The 24,668-nt window shown below is 43.3% G+C and overlaps 1 protein-coding gene across 1 annotated transcript in view; it reads left to right on the plus strand.

Annotated features, from left to right (window-relative positions):
• adamts6 (ADAM metallopeptidase with thrombospondin type 1 motif, 6) overlaps positions 1 to 24,396 on the plus strand; it is a gene marked incomplete at both ends in the record, with an annotated part of 138,683 nt that extends 114,287 nt beyond the window's left edge. The window contains 4 exon segments of the mRNA XM_080743002.1: positions 7,484 to 7,688; positions 9,027 to 9,203; positions 17,829 to 17,985; positions 24,287 to 24,396. Of these exon segments, the coding sequence (XP_080599128.1) occupies positions 7,484 to 7,688; positions 9,027 to 9,203; positions 17,829 to 17,985; positions 24,287 to 24,396 (649 nt within the window).
• Positions 24,397 to 24,668: the final 272 nt, after the last annotated feature.

Here is a 24,668-nt window from a genome sequence, read left to right on the forward strand (position 1 = left end):
TTGTTTGACCTTGCGTCAAAGAATGTAATACTACTAATATTTCTGACATTTGGCATTCCAAGCGGCAAATGTTTAAACCATGCTCACGCACATGGAGAGTGTGCGTGCGGCCGTGCGCCACTTTCCACGCAGGTTCCACCATTTGTTAAAAATCCCCAGGAATGTGCATACACAGTAACAGCAGCAGGACATTTTTCTTGGCACGTTTTTTCCACGCGTCCTTTTGGCGTCCTGCGATGTTGTGAGCCGAGCAGAGAAGGATAATGTCAAGCTAGAAGTGTTTATTAAGAGCTTCTTTCCCTCACTGCGTTGTGTTATGATCTTATCTACTTGAGAAAGTCCTCCACTACGATACTTACATACTGCACATAGCAGTGGTGTTGTAAAGTAACTAAGTACATTTACTCAAATACCGTTCAATTTTGAGGTCTTTTTTACTTCTACTCCACTACATCTCAGAGTCAAATATTGTTTTTCTTTTTTTTTCACTCCACTTCAATCATTAGAAAACTTTAGTTACTAGTTACTTAGAAACTGTAGATTTGGATTATTATTATAAAACATACATTTAACCACTTCAGCTCTATTTAAATGTTGGCTATTTGGAATTATATAAAAATAAATAAAATCTATACATTTTAGACATAATGATAACTTGTGAAACGAGACATTCTGCATAATGAGTACTTTTACTTTTGTTACTTTAAGTATATTTTGAAGCCAATATTTTTGTACTTGTACTCAAGTAAATTCTGATTACCGGACTTTTACTTGTAACAGAGCATTTCTACAGGTACATAGTGAGGAGTCAGGCTGCTGCTGTATAGGGCATTCACAAATAGTGATTTTTAGTATTCGAATTATTCGACCTCAAAGTCATTCTTATGACTTCCTATCTAGCCAAGTTTTATAAACTATATATTTAAAAAAATAAAAAAAAAAGGAAAAAAGAATATTCGACGTTGGTTAACAACGTCGTATAGTGACTTTGATATTCGAATATTCTAATATTTGAATATTTGGTGAAAGCCCTACTGCTGTATGAGACAGTGGTTCTCAAACATTTTCATGTCAGGGCCCCCAAAAGGTGTCTCTATATCGTTGCTGTTGGGCATTAACGTCCTACTTGATCACAAGACAGCATCACACAAAAGCATCAAAAGTAGCAGACCTGCAAGCTCGGAGCTGAAAATGAACAGTTTGGGACGGAGACGATGTGAAAAACATAAAAAGCTTAATAATATGGAGATACAAGGTTATCTAGGGGGGAAATTGCTGATCTGCAAGCTCACAAGAGATTAGTCAGGGAATATTATCAGAATACCTGTCAAAGGTGGGAATAAATTCATTACCAAACGTTTTCTTCACCAATGTGAAACATTCCTTGGGCAAAAAATGGACCCCATACAACTGTGAAAAGTGATGACTCGACACTAAACCATAGTTTTTTGGGGCTGTTTTTAGCCCAATGAATGTGCGGGTTAGCCCTAACCCAAATGCTTGCAATGGATTCAGAATAATTACACATGCTACTTAAAGCATATTTTTTTGGGAGCAATGTTTCCCTTACAGTATAGTGTATAGTAAGTGAATGAGACACAGAATTACCCTAGCTGTCAGATTCTCCTAGGGATTTTGAATTTCAATCTTCTGTTAGATATGTTACTAGACACCTTTACGAACACATTGGTGAAGAAAACGTTGGGTAATGAATCTATTCCCAGGTTTCTAACTGCTGCTTCACATTGGCTTCAGGTGCAGAGTACCGCTAGGCTGCTCAAATCTGCAATAACCATTTATTATATGTTGTGTCCCAAAACATTTACTTGTAACGGAGTACATCTACAGTGCAGTGTTTTTGAGATACGATTTTTGAGATTCATCTAAAAAAAATGAAATGGGTGAAATGAAATTAAATGGGGGAAATGAAAACCTTTGGGTGTCCTGTATAAAACTCTCGTACGCAGAGTTTTATACATTTGACCTCTTATAACACTATTGCTTAATTTTGTAAACATAAAATACCCAAAGCTGCGTTTGAGATTCCCTCATGAGGCATTGCAGTCATCGTTACAGGCAGAGTAAGTGTCAAATTATAACTCACGGCTCGAGAAAGAAACATCTTCCAGAAAAGCGAGTAAGACTGCTGATATTAATTTGCCTTCAAGGAGCCCTAGCTGTAACGAAAAACGCAACAAATAAAATGCCAATGATTTACAGCTTCATATGTTAACAATTTTCAGTGTTTGTTTTATGCCAAAAGAGAAAGCTCTGAAAATTACCACCTGCATTTAATTGTACTGGCTAGTTTACTTTATGAACCCTTGGGGGATAATATTCAAGTACTGTATGTGTTTACTCTGATTTAAAATAACGCAGACCAAGGGTTCTGTTACCAATGGTGTAATACTGCAATGTACAAGTAAAAGTCTGGAATTAAAAATGTACTTGAGTAAAAGTACAAAAGTATTTGGCATTAAAATATACTTCTACCACTTTTTGTGGTCACATGTTCAGAACTGAACCCCTTCACATGTTTCAACCCTGAAACCCTGTTTCAGGGTTGTTTGGCACTCGGCTTCGCCTCAACCCTGAAACAGTGGTAAATCAGCCAACAACCCACTCCCTCTCATGGTAAATGGCTTACTTCAAGTACCAAAAGTAAAAGTATACTCAAATTATGCAGAATGTCCTGTTTCACGAGGTTTCATACGGTCTGTATAAAATGTATTAAAATCTTTTGAAATTTCAAGCTCACGTGTCACAATGTATAGCCAATCTACAAGCTGTACACAATGTGACATGTTGTGAGCTTGTAGATTGGCTGTTTTCAAATAGCCAAAGTTTAAATAGGGCTAATGTCCTCTGTTTCTCTTACATTAACACAAAATGAAAATAAGACAAATGAAAAGGTTGAAATGACCTAGCTTGCTTACTGCTGACGTCATCGGTGGCTGGTAGGAAGGTTTCACAGCCCTCATCTGAGACACAGACAAGTGAGGAACGATTTTATTCAACATTTCTTGACCATTTTGGGCATTTCATGTTTTGTGCTTGCTGCTGATTGCGAGGCCGAGGGGCATGAGGGGCTGGCCATCCCACCTGCGTAAAAGAAAATAGTGTTAATGTAGTGAATTGTAAATTGTTTGGCCATGTACTGTACTTTGGCAGCGCGCCGCATCCAGTCAATACTGCGATGCACCGCTGCGCAGCCGCCCGCGTCCGGTGTGTGTCCCTTAAGCTGAAATCTAACATTATTAGCAGCACAGGTCATTGTTTGCTCAACGTACCTGTCATGGATGTACTGTATGTATATTTATGAGAACCCCTGCCCACGAGGACCGAGTCCCGGACCCCTCGTTGAAGACCCATTCTGTACCGCGTATACTTGGTTATTTTTCGGTACGTGACGCCGGCGCGCACAACCAAGTGTAAAAAAAAAAGTCTGGCTTTAAAATTGCGGCGAGCGTCAGGAATGTGAGCTCGCTTGCAGTCTGGAGGGAAACACTGTATCAAAGAAACCATGTAAACAAAAGGAGGTTAGGATTTTACGGGCCGGAGTCATGATGAAAGCCAACATAGTTGTTGGAACACATCATTGATTGTGTATACATTCCATCTCGTGATGGGAGGTGGATTGCTTTGCTTTGCTGCAGTGTGTTAAAGGGACTGAGAAGAACAAGAATACCAACAGGGGTTTTATTTATCAAGACTGTTGAAACAATGCTATTCACTCTAAAACCATAAACTATACAGATTGGGATGTGTTGTGTTGTGAGCTCGGGGTTAATGTAGTTAACGTACATATGCAATTACATTTATTGTGATATCAAACCCATTAATATCAAAGTCGAGAGAAAACATACAATATAATAAATCGTCGTTGTTAGGTGAAACCTTGTATGTCCAAAACCGTTCGTTTTGCATTTATCATTTCAAAAGTGATTTAAACTAGTGAAAACAGACGATCTACAAGCACACAACGCCTCGCACAGCGAGGCGTTGTGTGCTTGTAGATATGCTGTTTTCACAACTTTTGTGCGACGGCCTTGTTTGATGAAGCAGGGCTTTACTTTGCGAAAGAACATACAAATTTGAAACTTGGAGATAAGAGGTTTCCACCCGACAACGACGAAATGTAATGTCACCATTGGACATAGAGAGGAATGACCAGAGAGGTACGAGATCAAAAGCTGAGGCATGGACTGATGGACATGTACTCACACATGTAAGACACAAAATGTTTTTTTGTTTTTACTGGATCTCTAATCTAGTCCCTCCCTAACATTTTAGTCTAGCTTTTATTTGTTGATGAAATTGCCAATATATGTAGTCTTAGTTTAGTTAGCTTAGTTTATATTTCGTTTTTAATGTCGTTTTTGTCAGTGAAAAAAGGTAGTCGACTAACATCTTTCGTCATAGTTTTAGTTGACAAAACCAATCCTCCTGTATATAAAATCACGCCCAGTGTGAAGTGAGCGGTGCCTTTGAGCAGTGTTAAACTATATGAATTCTTCTGTTGTCCAGTAAATGCAAAGCTGCTCAACAGCGCCACTTGGTCACACAGCAGTATTGCAGCTGTTGCTACTCACACAAGGCGTATGAGTATACTAGCAAACAGAGACATACAGTACATAGAGACATACTGTACACACTTGGTCAAGCATGGGAGCGCTTAACACCGCTCAAAACATATGTTTTGTTTGTTGCAGGTGGTTCCTCTGGGACTGTATATAAAAACAGTGTTTTGTTGTCCCCTGCATTGCTGCAGGTGGTTCATTGGGGACCATATATAAGACCATATATAACTCATTGCTGCAGGTGGTTCATTGGGGACCATATATAAGACCATATATAACTCATTGCTGCAGGTGGTTCATTGGGGACCATATATAAGACCATATATAACTCATTGCTGCAGGTGGTTCATTGGGGACCATATATAAGACCATATATAACTCATTGCTGCAGGTGGTTCATTGGGGACCATATATAAGACCATATATAACTCATTGCTGCAGGTGGTTCATTGGGGACCATATATAAGACCATATATAACTCATTGCTGCAGGTGGTTCATTGGGGACCATATATAAGACCATATATAACTCATTGCTGCAGGTGGTTCATTGGGGACCATATATAAGACCATATATAACTCATTGCTGCAGGTGGTTCATTGGGGACCATATATAAGACCATATATAACTCATTGCTGCAGGTGGTTCATTGGGGACCGTATATAAGACCATATATAACTCATTGCTGCAGGTTGTTCATTGGGGACCATATATAAGACCATATATAACTCATTGCTGCAGGTGGTTCATTGGGGACCGTATATAAGACCATATATAACTCATTGCTGCAGGTGGTTCATTGGGGACCATATATAAGACCATATATAACTCATTGCTGCAGGTGGTTCATTGGGGACCATATATAAGACCATATATAACTCATTGCTGCAGGTGGTTCATTGGGGACCATATATAAGACCATATATAACTCATTGCTGCAGGTGGTTCATTGGGGACCATATATAAGACCATATATAACTCATTGCTGCAGGTGGTTCATTGGGGACCGTATATAAGACCATATATAACTCATTGCTGCAGGTGGTTCATTGGGGACCGTATATAAGACCATATATAACTCATTGCTGCAGGTGGTTCATTGGGGACCATATATAAGACCATATATAACTCATTGCTGCAGGTGGTTCATTGGGGACCATATATAAGACCATATATAACTCATTGCTGCAGGTGGTTCATTGGGGACCATATATAAGACCATATATAACTCATTGCTGCAGGTGGTTCATTGGGGACCGTATATAAGACCATATATAACTCATTGCTGCAGGTGGTTCATTGGGGACCGTATATAAGACCATATATAACTCATTGCTGCAGGTGGTTCATTGGGGACCATATATAAGACCATATATAACTCATTGCTGCAGGTGGTTCATTGGGGACCGTATATAAGACCATATATAACTCATTGCTGCAGGTGGTTCATTGGGGACCGTATATAAGACCATATATAACTCATTGCTGCAGGTGGTTCATTGGGGACCGTATATAAGACCATATATAACTCATTGCTGCAGGTGGTTCATTGGGGACCGTATATAAGACCATATATAACTCATTGCTGCAGGTGGTTCATTGGGGACCGTATATAAGACCATATATAACTCATTGCTGCAGGTGGTTCATTGGGGACCATATATAAGACCATATATAACTCATTGCTGCAGGTGGTTCATTGGGGACCATATATAAGACCATATATAACTCATTGCTGCAGGTGGTTCATTGGGGACCGTATATAAGACCATATATAACTCATTGCTGCAGGTGGTTCATTGGGGACCGTATATAAGACCATATATAACTCATTGCTGCAGGTGGTTCATTGGGGACCATATATAAGACCATATATAACTCATTGCTGCAGGTGGTTCATTGGGGACCGTATATAAGACCATATATAACTCATTGCTGCAGGTGGTTCATTGGGGACCGTATATAAGACCATATATAACTCATTGCTGCAGGTGGTTCATTGGGGACCGTATATAAGACCATATATAACTCATTGCTGCAGGTGGTTCATTGGGGACCGTATATAAGACCATATATAACTCATTGCTGCAGGTGGTTCATTGGGGACCGTATATAAGACCATATATAACTCATTGCTGCAGGTGGTTCATTGGGGACCGTATATAAGACCATATATAACTCATTGCTGCAGGTGGTTCATTGGGGACCATATATAAGACCATATATAACTCATTGCTGCAGGTGGTTCATTGGGGACCATATATAAGACCATATATAACTCATTGCTGCAGGTGGTTCATTGGGGACCATATATAAGAAACAGGAATGTGCAGAGAATCTTAGTGAGGCAGGGGCTAAAATGTCTAAAAGGGCCTTTTGGTGAAAATATCGAAAATTGCAGACTTCCAAGCTTACAACGCGTTGCAGCGTGACACATTGTGAGCTTGGAGGTCGGCTATTTTCGATGCGCGATACCACACTGAACTAATAGCATAATCAAGTCAATAGTGGAGATGTGGTATAATGGCATTTGCATTTCACCATAGTAAAAACTGCATTTATGATCTGGATAGGGCACTTTTTACAGACATATAAAAGGGCAGGGGGGGAGGGGGGTGGGAGGCGCCCGCTGGCCTACTGGTCAAGGCGCATACCACATACTAGGCTATGATGCCTGCTGGCGTCGCCGGTTCGATTCCCGATCCGGACGACCTTTGCCACATGTCATTCCCCATCTGTCTCCCCATTTCCTGTCAGTCTACTATCCTATCAAATAAAGGCATAAAAAGCCCAAAAACAAATCTTAAAAAAAAGGGCAGGGGCTCAAGCCCCCTTTGATGTGTGCACGTGCCTGGGGAACTGTATATAAAAACATTGTTCTGTCGTCCCCTGCGTTGCTACAGGTGGTTCATCGGGGACTGGTCGGAGTGTGGGAAGACCTGCGACGGAGGCCTGAGGACCCGGACGGTCCTGTGCATCCGGAGGATGGGTCCGTCTGAGGAGGAGACGCTGGAGGACAGCCACTGTCTGACACACAGACCCATGGAGCGGGAGGCCTGCAACAACCAGTCCTGTCCGCCCCAGTGGGTCACCCTGGATTGGTCCGAGGTAAAGAAGCCATACCTTGCCATACCCAATTGACGCCTCTGAAAGAAGAGAACCGTGTCCCTTTTACCCGGTTGCTTTGGATGCAGCGTTGGTTTCGTCAAAAACAATATGACATTCGTCGACTGCAGGGTCTTTTTTTTCACTGGCGGAAACTAAATAAAAACAAATTAAAAACTGAGCTATGATTAAATATATTGACAATTTTGATAACAAATAAAAACTAGACTAAAATGTTAGGGAGGGACTAGTGGAGAAGAGATCCAGTAGAACTAAAAGACAAGTCATTTTATGTTTGGTTGCGCTCTGAAAATCTTCAGAGCAGCATGCGACAAGTGTAAAACCAGCCTTTACCACACCATCAAGGCTCACCAAAATATTTTTTTGTTGACAAAATCAACTGTAGCTTTAGTAGATTCAAATCTTATGATAATATTCCATTGAAACATTTAGATCGTGCCAAGGTCATGTGTGTCTCACCTAGACACAGGATCTGACACGAATCCTGACCTGTTGGTCAATTCTTTTCTTTGAACAAGCAGGCAGGCTCTATTGGATCAATGGTAAAACTGTTACAAGCCAGGTTCAAATCCGGGTGGAAGAGTTAAGTTACTGTACATACTGTAGTGCTGCTTTAAGTAGCGTCTCTACTTTGTCTTCTGTCCTCAGTGCACTCCTACAGTATAATGTGGCTTCAGTTGAAGTATACCTTTTATAATGTTTTTACTGAATAGGTGCTTGTGGTCAACCTAGGTTTTTCTTAGAATACTATTTCTATGCATTTAACGTATTGATGTTGATCAGGCACACATAGACATCAAAGGGGGATTGAGCCCCTGCCCTTTTACCAGTCTGTAAAAAGTGCCCTCTCCAGACCATAAATGCATTTTTTTTTTACTATGGTGAAAGAAATGCAAACGCCCCCTTTCCATGCCATAGCTGAAGGCAGCATTCAAGAGAATTGCCTTGTCCAAACACTCCTGAAATTGAACGCAGCATCTTATGTTGAAAGAATTGTCCTCTCTGCGTAGAAACCAAGCATCAAAAATAGCTGACCTCCAAGCTCACAACGCGTCGCAGCGCGACGCGTTGTGAGCTTGGAGGTCTGCTATTTTCGATATCTTCACCAAAAGGGCCCTTTTAGAAATGTCAGCTCCTGCCTCTCTAACATTCTCCGCACGTCCCTGATGTAGATGTATTGATGTATTACCTACTTACTTTAAGTCGCTCTGGATTAAGTCTGCTAAATGCCTCAATTGTAAATTGTACCGTGTCTATGTTGTCTTCTTGTCCTCAGTGCACTCCTAAGTGTTGTCTTCTACTTTGTCTTCTTGTCCTCAGTGCACTCCTAAGTGTGGCCCTGGCTTCAAGCATCGCATCGTCCTGTGTAAGAGCAGTGACCTGACCAAGACCTTCCCCCCGGTGCACTGTCCCGGCCACAACAAGCCGCCTGTGAGGATCCGCTGCAGCCTGGGGCGCTGTCCGCCTCCCCGCTGGATCCCCGGCGAATGGGGACAGGTAAGGACCCAAGCACCGACACGGTCCTGTCCTCCTTTTCATCCCTTTCACACAGCGGTGTCAGTTCAGGCCATACCTTAGCAACAGGCATGATGAATTTATTTTAAGAAGTAATTTCCCCCCCCCCCCTGTAGCCAAGGTATTGCTTCAAGGTATGGCAGCTGCCATACCTTGCCATACCCAATCGACGCCTCTGCCTTTGACACAGTGGTTCCCCAGACATTTTTATCAGCTCCAGATCCCCATGAGACGAAACTAGTCAAAATAGCAGATCTACAAGCACACAGTGACTAGTGGAAATAACAGATCTACGAGCACACAGTGACTAGTGGAAATAACAGATCTACGAGCACACAGTGACTAGTGGAAATAACAGATCTACAAGCACACAACACATCGCGATGCAAAGTGTCGCGCTGTAAGCTTGTACATCTGCTATTTTTGAATATTCAAAGGTAAGAGACAGACGCTTAATGCCCTACTTAAAATTAAAAAAAAAAATTGTATTTAATTTTTTTCATTTTCTAAAATAAATATTAAAACTACATGAAAAAAGTAATTGAAAAAACACGGCCCACTCACATATTAGGAGGGCAGTATGAGTCAGCAGAACCGGAGTTTTCATGGTTAAAATGGAGTTTGAAGTTACAATGGGTTTGTATAGGAAGGGGCGTGCTGCCTGAACCTGAGTTGACTGAGCTGAGAGTGAAATATCCCTAGTAATGCTGCGTTCTGACCTTGTGGATCTGCTGGTTTAGATTTTGGCGATAACAGACCCCAACCCATGATTTGGGAAACGCTGCCCCACCCACTATTTGCTCAGGGTTCTTTTTCCCTCTTTTTTTTTTTTGGCGGGGGGGGGGGGGGGGGGGGCTGAGGTCACGGTAAGGTTCCAGTGATGTGGTCAGTCAGGAAGTTTGCTGAGTGTTGCTGCGGGGTCAGAGTTCACAGGTCATAGGGGTCAGGCATGCAGTCTCGGTCATGTTCTGCTTTCATAACGAGAGGCAGAGGAATGTTGGCACGCTGACGCAGCAAGAAAAAATAAAAAAAGGGAACGTCCACATCCGGGTTTTTACTTTTTTAGACGCAAAACTTTTTTTCTATTTATATTCTTATTTTTGTCTTCTTTATGCGGTTAGCTTGAGCTGTCTGACCGGAATACCTCATCTTTTAGCTCTGTCAAACAAGAGCATCATCTTCATAATGGCCACATCTGTTACTGTATAACCTTGAATAAGTTGTTGCTCACACTTATCCACAACTTTCCAACATCCCATTGTGCATTGCGCAGAAGTTGCACAGAGCTTCCAGTGCCGCAGCCGAGTGTGATCTACAAGCTCACAACGGTTGCATCTGCGACGCGACGTGAGCTTGTATGTCTGCTGTTAACTGGAAGTGTGGTGCAAAACATTCTCCAGTAAATTCCCGCGGAAAGAGGTGGATAGGCCTTTTGTCCACAATTCCATGCTGTATTGATGTTGGTACCATAGGAGAGTGCTTTTTGTAAATTAAGTAATGCAGATGTTTAATAATAATTTAACTCTTGAGAGCGTAATATTTTACTCTCTCAAGACTTAAAGATCTATAAGGGTCCATTTGGCTACCAATTGTCCATCATTTAGTTGGGGACAACTGATGTAAGTCATATCTGCCCTGCGCACCGTTGGTTTACGAAGCCCAAAAGCAAACAGAACTTTTCATGATGTTCCAATGCTCAACGACGAAACACAATTAAATTAATTAATCGCAATCATTTGAGCGACAGTTAATCGTCGAGTACACTCGGACTTCAATCGCTGCTCATGATCATAATAATGGCTGCGAACGAAGCATGCATTGCATGTGGGTGACGACCTCAGTGCTGGTTATCAAAGAGCAGGCTCTTCTCCACGCCCTGTCAAGGTTAAAGCCTAATTTATATTTTGTCGCGTCATGCCACTCCCCCGAAAATATACGATCTTCAACTTTCACCTCGTCACCTGAAAATCTGTTCTTTTTAGTCGAGCGGACACGGTCGTACAAAAAAAAAGAGTCTAACCTACTTTTGCGGATGCCCTCGGCCTTCCTTATGCCCGTGCTCATATGTCGGAGAGCTGTCTGGAAGGCTCATTTATTATCCTTGACTGTTTGACCGTGTCATGCAACAGAAATTACATAATTCCTCTTGTAATAGATGTCATATGTCTCCAGCGAACATGACACACATGTTCTGGTCATGTCCTCGCTTACGTGGCTACTGGTCTAACATTTTCAAACACCTAGCAGAAGCTTGGAACGTAGAGCTGTCATCTGGTGCAGAGTTTGCGCTGTTTGGAGTTGTATTTGATCACCAAATTAGAGGAAGTGGAATAAAAAAATGTCTTGCATTTGCCTCTCTATTAGCAAGAAGGAGGATTTTATTGGAGTGGAAATCATCTTTGGCCCCTAAAGCATCGATATGGCTTAAAGACCTCATGATGTATCTAAACTTGAAGAAAATCAAATTCAATTTAAGGGGATCACCGAAGAAATTTGATCTGGTGTGGGGTCCTATGATTGAATATATAACTAAATTAAAGACATTACAGCTTCAAGCTCTGACACAGGGACAAGCTCCAAGCTAAGGTCATAGCCTACTTTAGCTTTAATTATTAATATTTTTATTATCTGGTTTTGTTTGTTTCCGTTTGCATTTACACCATAACTGTGCCATAGGGGGAGTGCTAGGAGGGATAACAAGGGTAAACGAGAGGGAATGAAAAATATATATATAATAATCTTTGCAATGGAAGCTGTATATGTCTGTATTATATGTCTGTATTGTATGTAATATGTTGTATGTTGTAATGTATGTGGTATGTTGAAAGTGCACAGGTGCCTACGCGAGTCGCCTCATTTTAGTTGAAAATGCATAAATGGTGTCACGCATGTATCTCTGTATTTCAACTTTTTAGACAATTTACAATTCAGCACGTCGCTCTTAATCCATAGCGATTTACAGTAAGCAAGGAAAACACAAGGTAATGAATCAAATGAATAGAAATAGTAATCCAGGACTGTCTCATCATCAGTCTAAAAACACAATAGTCTGTACATTGAAATGTAACTATACACACAAGGATGGATGACAGGTCTACACTGACCTGGCATGTCTACATAACATGCTATCTAAACCAGTAAGACTCCCTATTCGGTAGATAAGCAACCGTCACGTCGCATACACAAACTTTAGAAGGCAATTGTAGCCGATCAGGAGGGAATATGGGAAATGGGACAGATCCATGCTGATGACATGACTTTAGAGATACTGTGTACCGCTTTGCGTGATTTTAGGCCAAAACCTGTAGGAGCAGTGTAGGAGCAAAGATGTGTTTTGCAAAAAACGGCCTGATGGTGGCGCTGGAAGAGGGCCATGTGAGAAATGAGGAGGTTGTGGTTTGGCAGCCAAGGAGTGTGTGTGCAAAGTCTGGCATGGATAGGGGCAACGCTGCTGGAGATAAGAGTAGGGCAAAGTGTGACGTGACGTAACGTGATGTGACCTGACAGACAGACTGACAGACAGCCGGTGGAGCTTTTCATAGTAACTTGCGACCTAATGGTCGCAATTACATTTGAGCCTTTTCATAAGCCTGCTAGATCGTCAAAGCTAGGGAACGGTACTGTAGTGACTTATGAACCAACCCAAGGAGATGCTATAGAGGCTAAACATAGGCTCATATAGGCCTATGTGACTCATTCAAACAAAATCCATAGCGACAACGTATGTTTTTTTTACGAGAAACTGTTGCCATTGAATGACTAAAAACAATATGGTGGTCAACAGAAAGAAATCAGAGCCTAACTCACCTATTTTTATTCTAAAAAAGTGGACAGAAATGGCAGACAATATTTGTGAATATGTACAAAGGAGAAACCACACCAAAGGTGCCAACTTTACCAAGAAAGAACTAAGGCAGCCTAGACAAAAGAAAAAGAACACAGGCTACATTACAGTGCACATTTTAGATTTCTACAGACCCCTACAACCCTCAATCGACCCCAACAATAGCCGATCTACACGAGGTGACAGTGCGTCACGTCCGTGGCGCGGTGGTGACCTTGTAGATCGGCTATTTTCAGAGCCGGACAGCGCTAGTGCGACGAAGTGTAAACCAGGCTTAAACTCTCACACTCTCTCTCTCAGCGTAATTCTAACACTCACACTCTCCCTTGTCTGACTCGTTCCTCTTCGCTCGGCCCTCGGAGAGAGAGAGAGAGAGAGTAGAGATGGGATTTATGGTTCTTTGAAGTGAGCTGGATCTCTGGGATCCCTTCCTTTCAAAGAGCCGTTCAAAAGACTGGCTCATTTTAGTTACTACAGTAGTTACTTTGTAGATTTTGATTATAATTACAAATCACTTCAACCCTATATACATTTTGGCTATATATACATTTCCGCCACTTGAAAATAGCCGATCTACAAGCTCATGCTATTTTCAAATTATTTTTCTGCATTTTATTCATCGGAAAACTTGTGAAATGGGACTATTATACTGTACTACTATTGGTACTTTCAGTACATTTTGATACCAATACATTTTACTCAAGTACATTTTAATTCCAAAACTTCTACTTGTAGCAGAGCATTTCTACCTTGCAGTATTGATACTTTAACTTAAGTTAAGAATTTGACTACTTTTCCCACCACTGTTCATTAGAAAGAAACGGCTCCCTACTGCAAACCGGATCCCATCGTTCATTTCAACGAGCCGCTCAAAATACTCGATTCATTCACGAACGTCCCGTCTCTAAGAGAGAGAGAGAGAGCGCCAGAAAGGGGAGATTGTTGCAGCAGCAGCAGCAGCTTTGCTCTCCCGGGCCAAAAGGTCACTGGTTCAAATCCCACTTAAGACTGGCCCATTGACGTACGCCATCTGTCATGGGCCGGCCGCATGGCCCTAATAAAGACCCTCTAATTGGGAAGGGATGACATGATCTGAAGGCTGGGGCTGAGGCTCATTGAAGATGACGGCAAAGCCCCGCGAGCTGCTCTGGCGATGGGGCCGGGCGTATGTGTTGATGGCTGGGCTCACGTCACACACACACACACACACACACACACACACACAGGGGTGTCGCACCAAATTCTGGGCCCTGGGTACAAGGATTCACTGCGGGCCCCCCTGTGAATGTTCTTCATGGGGGGGGGGTTAACCTATTTAGACTGGGAACGCATTATTTTGTGCTTTAACTGTTGAAAAATAGCAGATATACAAGCTCACTGCGAGCTTGTAGATCTGCTATTTTTGATGTCAGTGGTGCTCAAACCTCAAATCATGTGAAGGACCCCCAAAATGATATGTATTTGGCCACGGACCTTCGCTTTAAAAATACATATATTCAAAGCTTTGCACACATTTTCACGACTTTTCAAAAATAGCAGATCTACAAGCTTGCAGCTAAGGTATACAATAATGAAGGCCCCTCCACCTTGGGCCCTAGTAACTCAGTCCCACTCAACCCCCCCTCCCCCCTCCCTCCTTGTGACGCCCCTGTACACACACACACACACACACACACACACACACACACACACACACACACACACACACACACACACACACACACACACACACACACACACACACATTCATGTTCACACCGGTACGCAGGGCTACTTGGCAGGTGTGGTGGATCTTAGTGCCTCCACAGAAAGAGCGAATCAGGACAAAGGTCCTTGTCACCTTTGATTCGCCGGCACCTGTGGTCGGATTACAGCGACCATTTTTCATTCATGGCTAACAGTTTTTCGACCCGACCCCCATCTCCAGATATTATGTATCAGGGACCCCCCAAAAGCAAATATTTGAGTTATAAATGTTCGCTTTGAAAAAAGATATATTCAAAGGTTCGCTAAAAATGTAATGATTTTTCAAAAATAGCAGATCTACAAGCTCGCAGCGCGGCACTCTGTGCCACGCTGTGAGCTTGTATATCTGCTATTTTCTAATAGTTAAAGCACAAAATAATGGTTAAAGGAGTAATGCGTGATAACGCGGTCTTAATGGGTTAACCTAAATCTCGTTGTTTTGATGCGAGAGAGAAATAGATCTTATCGTCTGCTTTGTGTTTGTCCCGCGAAGCGATGACGTCAAGCGAGCGGGCTTTGCGTCATCATCAGGTGTACAAGGAATGTATGCCAGAGTACAACAGATGTGCTCGCATGGACACCCGATTCATATACAGTACCGCAGGGGTCTTCAACAGGGGGTCCGCGACCCCTTGGGGGTCCGCGGAGGTACTGCAGGGGGTCCGCGAAATTATTGCATAAAAAAAAAAAAAAAAGATTAAAAAAAAAAAAAAAAAAAACACATTTATGTTAAAAAATAAATCATGATTCTATCCATTTTGAATAGCTTGAATACATGATTACTATGCAATTGACATATTGTTGATATTATTGACATTGGTTCTCAGTTAATAAGTAGTATGTTTAGAAATGGTAGTGGTACGGCCCACCCTGCTCACTGTAACTTGTACTTGTTTAAAATAAAAAATATGTCGTAGCCCCGACCCCCCCCCACCCTACGAGGTGGTAGGGGGTCCCTGCTCCATCTCCCCCATCAGTTTGGGGGTCCCCGGCCTGAAAACGTTGAAGACCCCTGCAGTACCGTAACGTGGCTGTGTGGAGTTGATCTGCAAATAAGAAACAAGGCTCAAACCGATTCTTTTTAATTGTCTGGTGAAGCCACGCGCACTTACAGTACGTGCAATACTGCAATAGCAGACAGCCACAGCTCCAATGAGAACTCTTGCCCACGGCCTCATAATTACACACATTGTGATTTATGCTGCTCTGTCTGCTGTGGCCCTTTATATCTGTCGGGTGGAAACCTCTTTCAGGATTCTAATTCAAAAGTAGCAGATCTGCATGATCGAAATGCGGCACATGTTGCTTTTGATGCTTTCTTGTGACGCAGTGGTGTGATCAAGTAGGCCGTTAATTTATATATCGTCACTGTCGGGCAGAAACCTCGTATCTCCAAGTTTCAAATTTGTACGTTTTTGTACGTTTTTTCGTAAAGTAAGGCCCTGCTTCAGCTTCATCATACAAAAGTGTTGCACAAAAGTAGTGAAAATAGCAGATCTACAAGCACACACCGCGAGGCGTTGTGTGCTTGTAGATCGTCTATTTTCACTATTTTAAATAATTTAAAAAATGATAAATGCGAAATGAGCGGTTTTGGACATACAAGGTTTCCACCCAACAACGACGATATATATATATATATATAAAAAAAGAAAAACACACAAAAAGGTTAGAATATGGAGAGGTTTCTGCCCGACAGCGACGATATATTAGCGCAGCTCAACTGCTAGTCAGGCTGTCATTAAAGAATTACGCTGGAATTTCAGAGGCTAAACTGGGGCAAGGTTTCTTTTCTTTTTCGTTGCTTACATCACAGTCCCATCCATAGAGCACTGACTGACCCGCTAATGCCTCCGACTCTTACTTAAGCATGCCATCTCCCCTCGTTCCCCCACAATGCCTCTCTGATGGCCGGTTAAGCAGGATGAAAGGTCTCCCTCGGAGAGTTTAATCAGTTCAGGAAGAGAGGGGAGGGAAAGGTGACTGTGTCTTTCTGGCCTGCCTGTGGCTCCATGGCTCTCCTGCCCCCCCCCCTCTCCCTCTGTTGAGTGGCTGATGCAGTGTGTGACCACTCACTAATTATAGAGCCCGACCGATAGCAGGTCTCTGGGCCCGATTGGCGATACGTAGAGTCGTAGAGACCGATCACCGACGTTTTGACCGTTTTTTAGTTTTTTTTTTTTTTCTGTATAAAGGGAAAGAAAAAAAATTAAAATGAATCAATCAGTCCGAGCTCGGAGGTTCGGCTATTTTCACTACTTGCATTCATGGTCTGGAGAGGGCACTTTTTTACAGACAAAATAAAAGGGCAGGGGCTCAAGCACCCCTTTGATGTCTAATTACAATGTAATTTAGGCATTCAGAAGATGCTTTTAATCCAAAGCGATTTACAATAAGCAGGTAATACATCAATATAATAAGCAATATAATATGTCAGTACATCAACAACAATATAACAATGCATAGGAATATCAATCTAGAAAAACAATGACATAGGTAGACCACGCACCTAATCAGTAAAAAAAAAATCTAAAACCTAAAAATGCTATCTAGCTTCATGTATGGTCATTGAGGGAAGGGGGAGTGTTACAGTAGTGCTATGGGTTCAAGTGGAGTCTGAAGAGGTGAGTCTTCAGTCCACGGCGGGAGCTAGGGAGTGAGTCTGTAGTTCTAAGTGCGACAGGGAGTTTATTCCACAGTTTGGGGGCCAGGAGCGCAAATTGTCTAGGCCGAGTGGATTTTTGTCCTGGGGTTTTTAGCGAGGGTTCTGTCAGCATCCATGTGTTGGCTGATCTGAGTGAACGTCTATTTCTGTGTGTGCGCGTGCCTGCTGACACGTAATATTTTTCAGATGGTGGGGTAGCCAAATACATTTTATTTGGGGGGGGTAACTGATATCACCACTGAAAACCACTGCTGTAATGGCCTGTGTGTGTGTGTGTGTGTGTGTGTGTGTGTGTGTGTGTGTGTGTGTGTGTGTGTGTGTGTGTGTGTGTGTGTGTGTGTGTGTGTGACAGTGTTCTGCGCAGTGCGGCCTGGGCCAGCAGATGAGGACGGTGCAGTGTCTCTCCTACACGGGCCAGCCGTCCAGCGAGTGTGCCGACACCCTGCGGCCCCCCACCATGCAGCAGTGTGAGAGCAAGTGTGACGCCACGCCCATCTCCAACGGCGACGGTAAGACAGTAGCGACACACAGCACAGTGTTCATTTCCTCCACTGAAACTGAGGGCTCCATTTTGATTGTCTTAAGTACCAGCTCTTATGCCTTAAACTTAATACGTCCATTTGTCTCTGACCACCGAACCTTCCGTCGTAAAGGTCCAGTTCAACTACAAAATGACGTCACTGGCATCTTCTGAAATCATTACCCTAATTAGAGTTAGGAAAGCTGCATGTTGGAAAGTCGGAACTCTCCCACAAAAAGTTCAGTGTTCGGAGACAGTATGGACAGCCCTTTAAGTTAAGGCATAATAGCTAGTACTTAGTGACTAGTGACTTGTGACTAGTACATCAAGGCCCGCCAAAATATTTATATTGTAGACAAAATCAACTGTAGATTTAGTCGACTAAAATTGTATATTTGGTCGACTAAAACTACAGTACACTAAAAATAAAAAAATTCAAATGCCAAAAATATGACTAAATAGAATTTTATTCAAAATAACTAAAACTAAATCAAAATTTGCTGTCAAAATCAACACTGGCACACATGCACCCACTTACACACACACAAACACACACACACACACACACACACACACACACACACACACACACACACACACACACACACACACACACACACACACAGTGTCACACACACACACACACACACACACACACACACAGTGTCACACACACACACACACACACACACACACACAGTGTGTCTCACACACACACACACACACACACACACACACACACACACACACACACACACTCACACACACACACACACACACACACACACACAGAAAACGCATGTCTGAACCTGCCCTCACATTTTAATAGTTTGCTTTACATGGCTGGGCAACAAGCTGTCGATTTATGGTTTTCATCACTTTTATGACGAAACATGTTGCTGTCTCTAGATCTAGATGTTGCCAGGACGGGGTCATCCCTATACGCTCCCCGGGGTTAGGGCTTAGCGTTTAGGTTTAGGGTAAGGGTTAGGGCCGATGCATACTCCACTTTTAGAGCCAAATGTATTTCGGTTCGGCTCTGTCTAAACTACAATATGAAGTCATTCAGAGGTTCGGGGGGGAAGGGTACCATCATTAATTTGGCAGTTTGGTGCCGTTCTGAGAATTCTGTGACTCCCCAAACCGAACCAAAATAAATTTGTCTCTAAAAGTGGAGTATTTATTGCCCCTTAGGTTTAGGGTTAGATAAGCGGGGAACATAGAACCCGGGGAACATAGATACGCTCCCCAAAGGACCATAAACGAAAATTACAATATCTACAGGCAGATATTCTAGTGGGATTGGGAATACCTACGCGTCGCACTGTATGCATTTGTTCAACTACTGTAAACGCTAGTAGTGTCCCTAATCTGGATAAGACATAACGTAACAGACGTTCTGCAAAAAAACTGGCGAATATTCTGCGAAAACAGTGAATGTAGATTGTCTATTTGATTATTTGGTGTAGAGGTTTAATAGTAGGGCGGACCGGGTACAAACCCCAAGGGGAACAGAACCCCATGTCAACAAAGTACATCATCTCGTGTTATGTCGTTCTCCATTATGTCCGAAACAACAAAACAAAAACAAAAAAAACAGCAGTAGCAGAAAGAAAAGTAGCAGATCTACAAGGTCAAAACGCCCCACGTTTAGAGCTTATAGATCTGCTACTTTTGACTCTGTGCGACGCTGAAGTATGATCAAGCGGGGCGCTCATTTACGACAAAAAAAGTTAGAATATGGAGATAAGAGGTTTCTGTCCTGACGACAGCGATACGTAGGGTTTAAGTGGCAAAAGAAAAAAAGAACACGCAAAGACGCAAATTCTCTCTATCTTCATCTTGCGCTCTTCTAACTATGACCTAAGCACGGCCCCGGATGACACACTCCCCACAGCCGCTGCCAGCAACATTAATCTTTCCAGCGAAGACCTGGCGTCTGGTCAAAGAAGCGGAAAAAAAAGCGCTAGCCCCGGACCCTCCATATACGCTTACACATGATGGATGGCCGCTCAGACGCGCAGAGAAAGGAGCGAGGCTCCGTTCGATTAGACCATTTAGGTCTAGAATTGTTTAATGCTTTTAACTATTGAAAAATAGCAGATTTACAAGCTCACAGCACGGCACCGAGTGCCGCGCTGCGAGCTTGTAGATCTGCTATTTTTGAAAAAACTTGAAAATGTGCGCACATTTTCCGATTTTTCAAAGCAAACTTTTGTAACTCAAATCTCTGCCTCTGGGGGTCCCTTGAACAACATATTTTGAGGAGTCCGCGGCCGAATACCTGTAATTTTGGGGGTCCTTGACATGAAAAGGTTTGAGAACAGCTGATTTAGAGGAAGGATTTAGAAGTCGGGTCAAAGAAATTCAAAGATTTGCACAAATTTTCACGATTTTTCAAAAATAGCGCAGCCGACGTCCCCTCGGTGCCACGCTGTGAGCTTGTATATCTGCTATTTTTCAATAGTTAAGGCATCAAATAATGGTTTGAAGTGGTTAAAATCGAACGCGACTTGGGCGCGCGTTCCCTCCCGGTCTTTTAGGGTTAGGACCTGAATGGAAAACGTGAGCAGAAGCGTTTACAGGGCCCCGCTAATGGGATTAGCTGTAGGCTAATTGTTCCTTTACGGACGAGAGGCAGTGAGGCAACGTCTCGTTGCATTTGGCTCTGCTGAGGCTGGGGCCGCAGCCTAATAAGGGAAGACACTCCAATCGTGATAAGACATTTCAGAGCGATGCGTGTGCGTGTGTGCGTGCGTCTGTGTGTGTGTGTGTGTGTGTGTGTGTGTGAGCAGGGGTGTCGCACCAAATTCTGGGCCCTGGGTAGTGGGTACAAGGATTCACTGCGGGCCCCCACACAATGTTCTTCATAGGGGGAGGGGGTTTAACCCATTTAGACTGGGAACGCATTATTACGCATTATTTTGTGCTTTAACTGTTGATGTAGATCTGCTATTTTTGAAATATCACGAATGTTTCTGTGTGAATGGTGCTCAAAATTTTTCATGTGAAGGACCCCCAAAATGATATGTATTTGGCCATGGACCCCCATCTCAAAATATTTAGTTCCAGGGACCCCCCCCCCCCAGAAGCAAAATAACAGATGTTCGCTTAAAAAATACATCTTATTCAAAGATGTGCACACATTTTCGTGGTGCACTCGGTGCCGTGCTATGAGCTTGTAGATCTGCTATTTTTCAATAGCTAAAGTATAACATAATTAAGGCCCCACCACCTTGGGCCCTATAGTAACTCAGTCCCACTCCAACCCCCCCCCCCACTTGTGACGCCCCTGTGCTTGCGTGTGTGTGTGTTTGCGTGTGTGTGTGTGTGTGCGCGCGTGCGTGCGTGCGTGCGTGCGTGCGTGCGTGCGTGCGTGCGTGCGTGCGCGCGTGCGTGCGTGCGTGCGTGCGTGCGTGCGTGTGTGTGTGCATCCTAGGGATGTGGCACACGGCCCAGGCAGTGGATGAGGCCAGAATGTGCCTCAGTGCTTTTCTGCTGGCTTCTTGTCTCTCCAAGTATAGTTGCAGAATAAGAACAACTCGTAGAGGGGCCTTTGGGGAGGCTTATCCTCACTGTACCCTGCATAGAGCAGTGGTTCTCAAAACCTTTTCATGTCAGGGACCCCCAAAAAAGATTTGGGGATTGTTCTGCCAGGGACCCCAACAGGAATTATTGTTAAAATGTTTCAATAATAGGCTACCTTTTTGGAAATTAAATTGCCGACAGGGGGTTAATACTGGTCTTGATACTATAGTATATCGTCACTGTCGGGCAGAAACCTCGTATCTCCAAGTTTTCGAATTTGTATGTTTTTCCGCAAAGTAAAGCCCTGCTTCATCGCACAAGGCCGTCGCACAAAAGGTAGTGAAAACAGCAGATCTACAAGCTTGTAGATCGGCTGTTTTCACTAGTTTAAATCATTTTTAAAATTATAAATGCAAAACGAAGAGTTTTGGACATACAAGGTTTCCACCCGACAATGACGATATTAACATATTTTCATGGGGACCTCCACTGTATGCGTCTCCGTACTTCACTTTGAGAACCACTGGTTTTATAGAACAGTGGTTCTCAACCTGTGGGTCGGGACCCCCAGGGGGGGTCCCCAAATTATTTTGGGGGGCCCCCAGAATGTTTAGCTTAATGTGCAACATTGTTTTCACACCCAACATACAGTTTAAGTGTATCTGCACATTTCTAAAGTGACAATGTAAGGACTTTTTAATACCTCTAAAATGACTAATTAAACACTGGCCAAATTGTCAAATGTTAGAGGCAGAAATTGTGAAAATAGCCGATCTACATGCTCACAACAACACCTCGCGTTAGCGAGGCGTTGTGAGCATGTAGTTCTGCTATTTTCACAATAGAACTGTGATATACAAAATGTAATGCCTCAACTCAACCAAAATATTCATATTTTAACTGGGGAGTCCCCAGTTAAAATATGATTATTCTGGGGGTAGCGGCCTGAAAAGGTTGAGAACCACTGTTATAGATGGTCGTTATAATAAAAAGAAATAGGAAAAAGAGAACAGGGGAAAAAAGGAAAATACTGAATATACTGTACCTTAGCTATGGGATTATGTTGGTGTTTAGGAAGACTCCTCCTGTCTGAGGCTATTTAGAAAATGATTTCACTGTGTTTTGTAATGCGTGCTGTTGGCTGCAGTACTGAGGGCTCCAGCTCTGCATCATTGCATTCCTGCAGTCTGCCTCTCGCTGGAAGAGTTCTGATTGATTCTCCCTGGCAGGGACATGCTGGGCCCCTGATTCAGCCCGGGGAAAAGAGTTGTAGAGGCCCTCATTGTGCGCTATAGAGAGAGAGATCTCTCTATAGCGCTGCTGCTACCCAAAGATTGGCCATTTCAGATCATGACAAGTGACAAGCCAGTGGGCCAATTACTGCACATGAGTTATATTTCGTCATTGTCGGGTGGAGGCGTTGTGTGCTTGTAGATCTGCTGTTTTCACTACTTTTGTGCGACAGCCTTGTATGGTGAAGCAAGGCTTTGCTTTGCGAAAAAATGTACACATTTGAGAGATACGAGGTTTCTGTCCGACAGTGACGATTTACTTTGTTGGCCGCCCAGCCCCCAAAATGGAACATTTTATTTATATTTTTTTCCTAATGGCCGGCCGGGAATGAAGCGGCCGTTCGGGAGTTGTCCCGCTTTTCCCAATGGCCAGCAAGTCCCTGCTCCCTGGTTCTGAGGGCATCGCACACAGTCAAGTTCTGAGGGTTTCATTGAACTCTGCGACTCTGCGTCCACATGGACCCATGAGACAGTGGTTCTCTCTCAACCAGTGGTCCGGGGACCACCAGTGGTCCTTACTCCTTAGTCCTCAGCTAAATGATGGAGAGTTGGTAACCAAATGGACCCTTATACTGTAGATCTTCAACTCTTGAGAACGTAAAATGAAACCAAATAGACCCTTAAGGTCAGTATCATGGTTAGTCATGGTCAGTATCATGTCATTGTCATGGTCAGTATCATGGTCAGTATCATGTCAGTATCATTGTCAGTGTCATGGTCAGTGCCATGGTCAGTATCATGTCAGTATCATGGTCAGTGTCATGTCATTGTCATGTCAGTATCATGGTCAGTATCATGGTCAGTATCATGGTCAGTATCATGTCAGTACCATGGTCAGTATCATGGTCAGTATCATGTCAGTATCATGGTCAGTATCATGGTCAGTATCATGTCAGTATCATGGTCAGTATCATGTCAGTGTCATGGTCAGTATCATGTCAGTACCATGGTCAGTATCATGGTCAGTATCATGTCAGTATCATGGTCAGTATCATGTCAGTATCATGGTCAGTATCATGTCAGTATCATGTCAGTATCATGTCAGTATCATGGTCAGTATCAAGTCAGCACCGCTCGCCTCCCCGCTCCTCAACTTCTCTGCACGTCCCAAATAATCGAAAATGAGTTCAATCGAAAATGAGTTACTAGGGCGCCTCCCGACGGAGCTCTGGAGCCAGGGCTCCTCTCCCTCCTCCTGCCACATTACTGTAGGTCAGAGCCTCAATTGGGAACACCCTCCATCACGGAGGTATAGAGGCCGGCGCGTCAACCGCCCTCGTCTGGAAGGCGCTCTAGTCATGGTCAGTATCATGTCAGTAGGTTAAGTGGTCAGATGGGTGGGCCGCAAACACTTCCAGGAGCTTCAAGTGGGCCCTGAACCACTGCTTTACAGCAATGTCTGACCTGTATTTTTGTTGCATTCATTGTCAACTAAACCAGCTCTCTCACTCTCTCTCTCTCTCTGTACAGAATGCAAAGACGTAAACAAAGTGGCCTATTGCCCGTTGGTGCTGAAGTTCAAGTTCTGCAGTCGTGCGTACTTCAGACAGATGTGCTGCAAGACCTGCCAGGGACACTGACTCCGACTCTGGAAGGACCTGCCAGGGACACTGACTCTGACTCTGGAAGAGAGAAGGAGCGACAGACAGACACAGACAGACAGAGGACAAGGGAACGATGGAGGGAGCCTGAGACAGCACTGAAAAGGGAGAGAAAAACAGGACCGACCGGACAACTGGACCCCTGGTAAAGAGAAACAACAAATAGATGAGCCCTGGAGAAAGAGAATAAGGCAGTGATTTCTCAACCTTTCTTTTTTTTTTTACATCAAGGACCCCCAGTTTGATGTGCA

The sequence above is a fragment of the Nannobrachium achirus genome (genome assembly GCF_963921795.1).
Source record: "Nannobrachium achirus genome assembly, chromosome: 15".
Lineage (NCBI taxonomy): Eukaryota > Metazoa > Chordata > Actinopteri > Myctophiformes > Myctophidae > Nannobrachium > Nannobrachium achirus.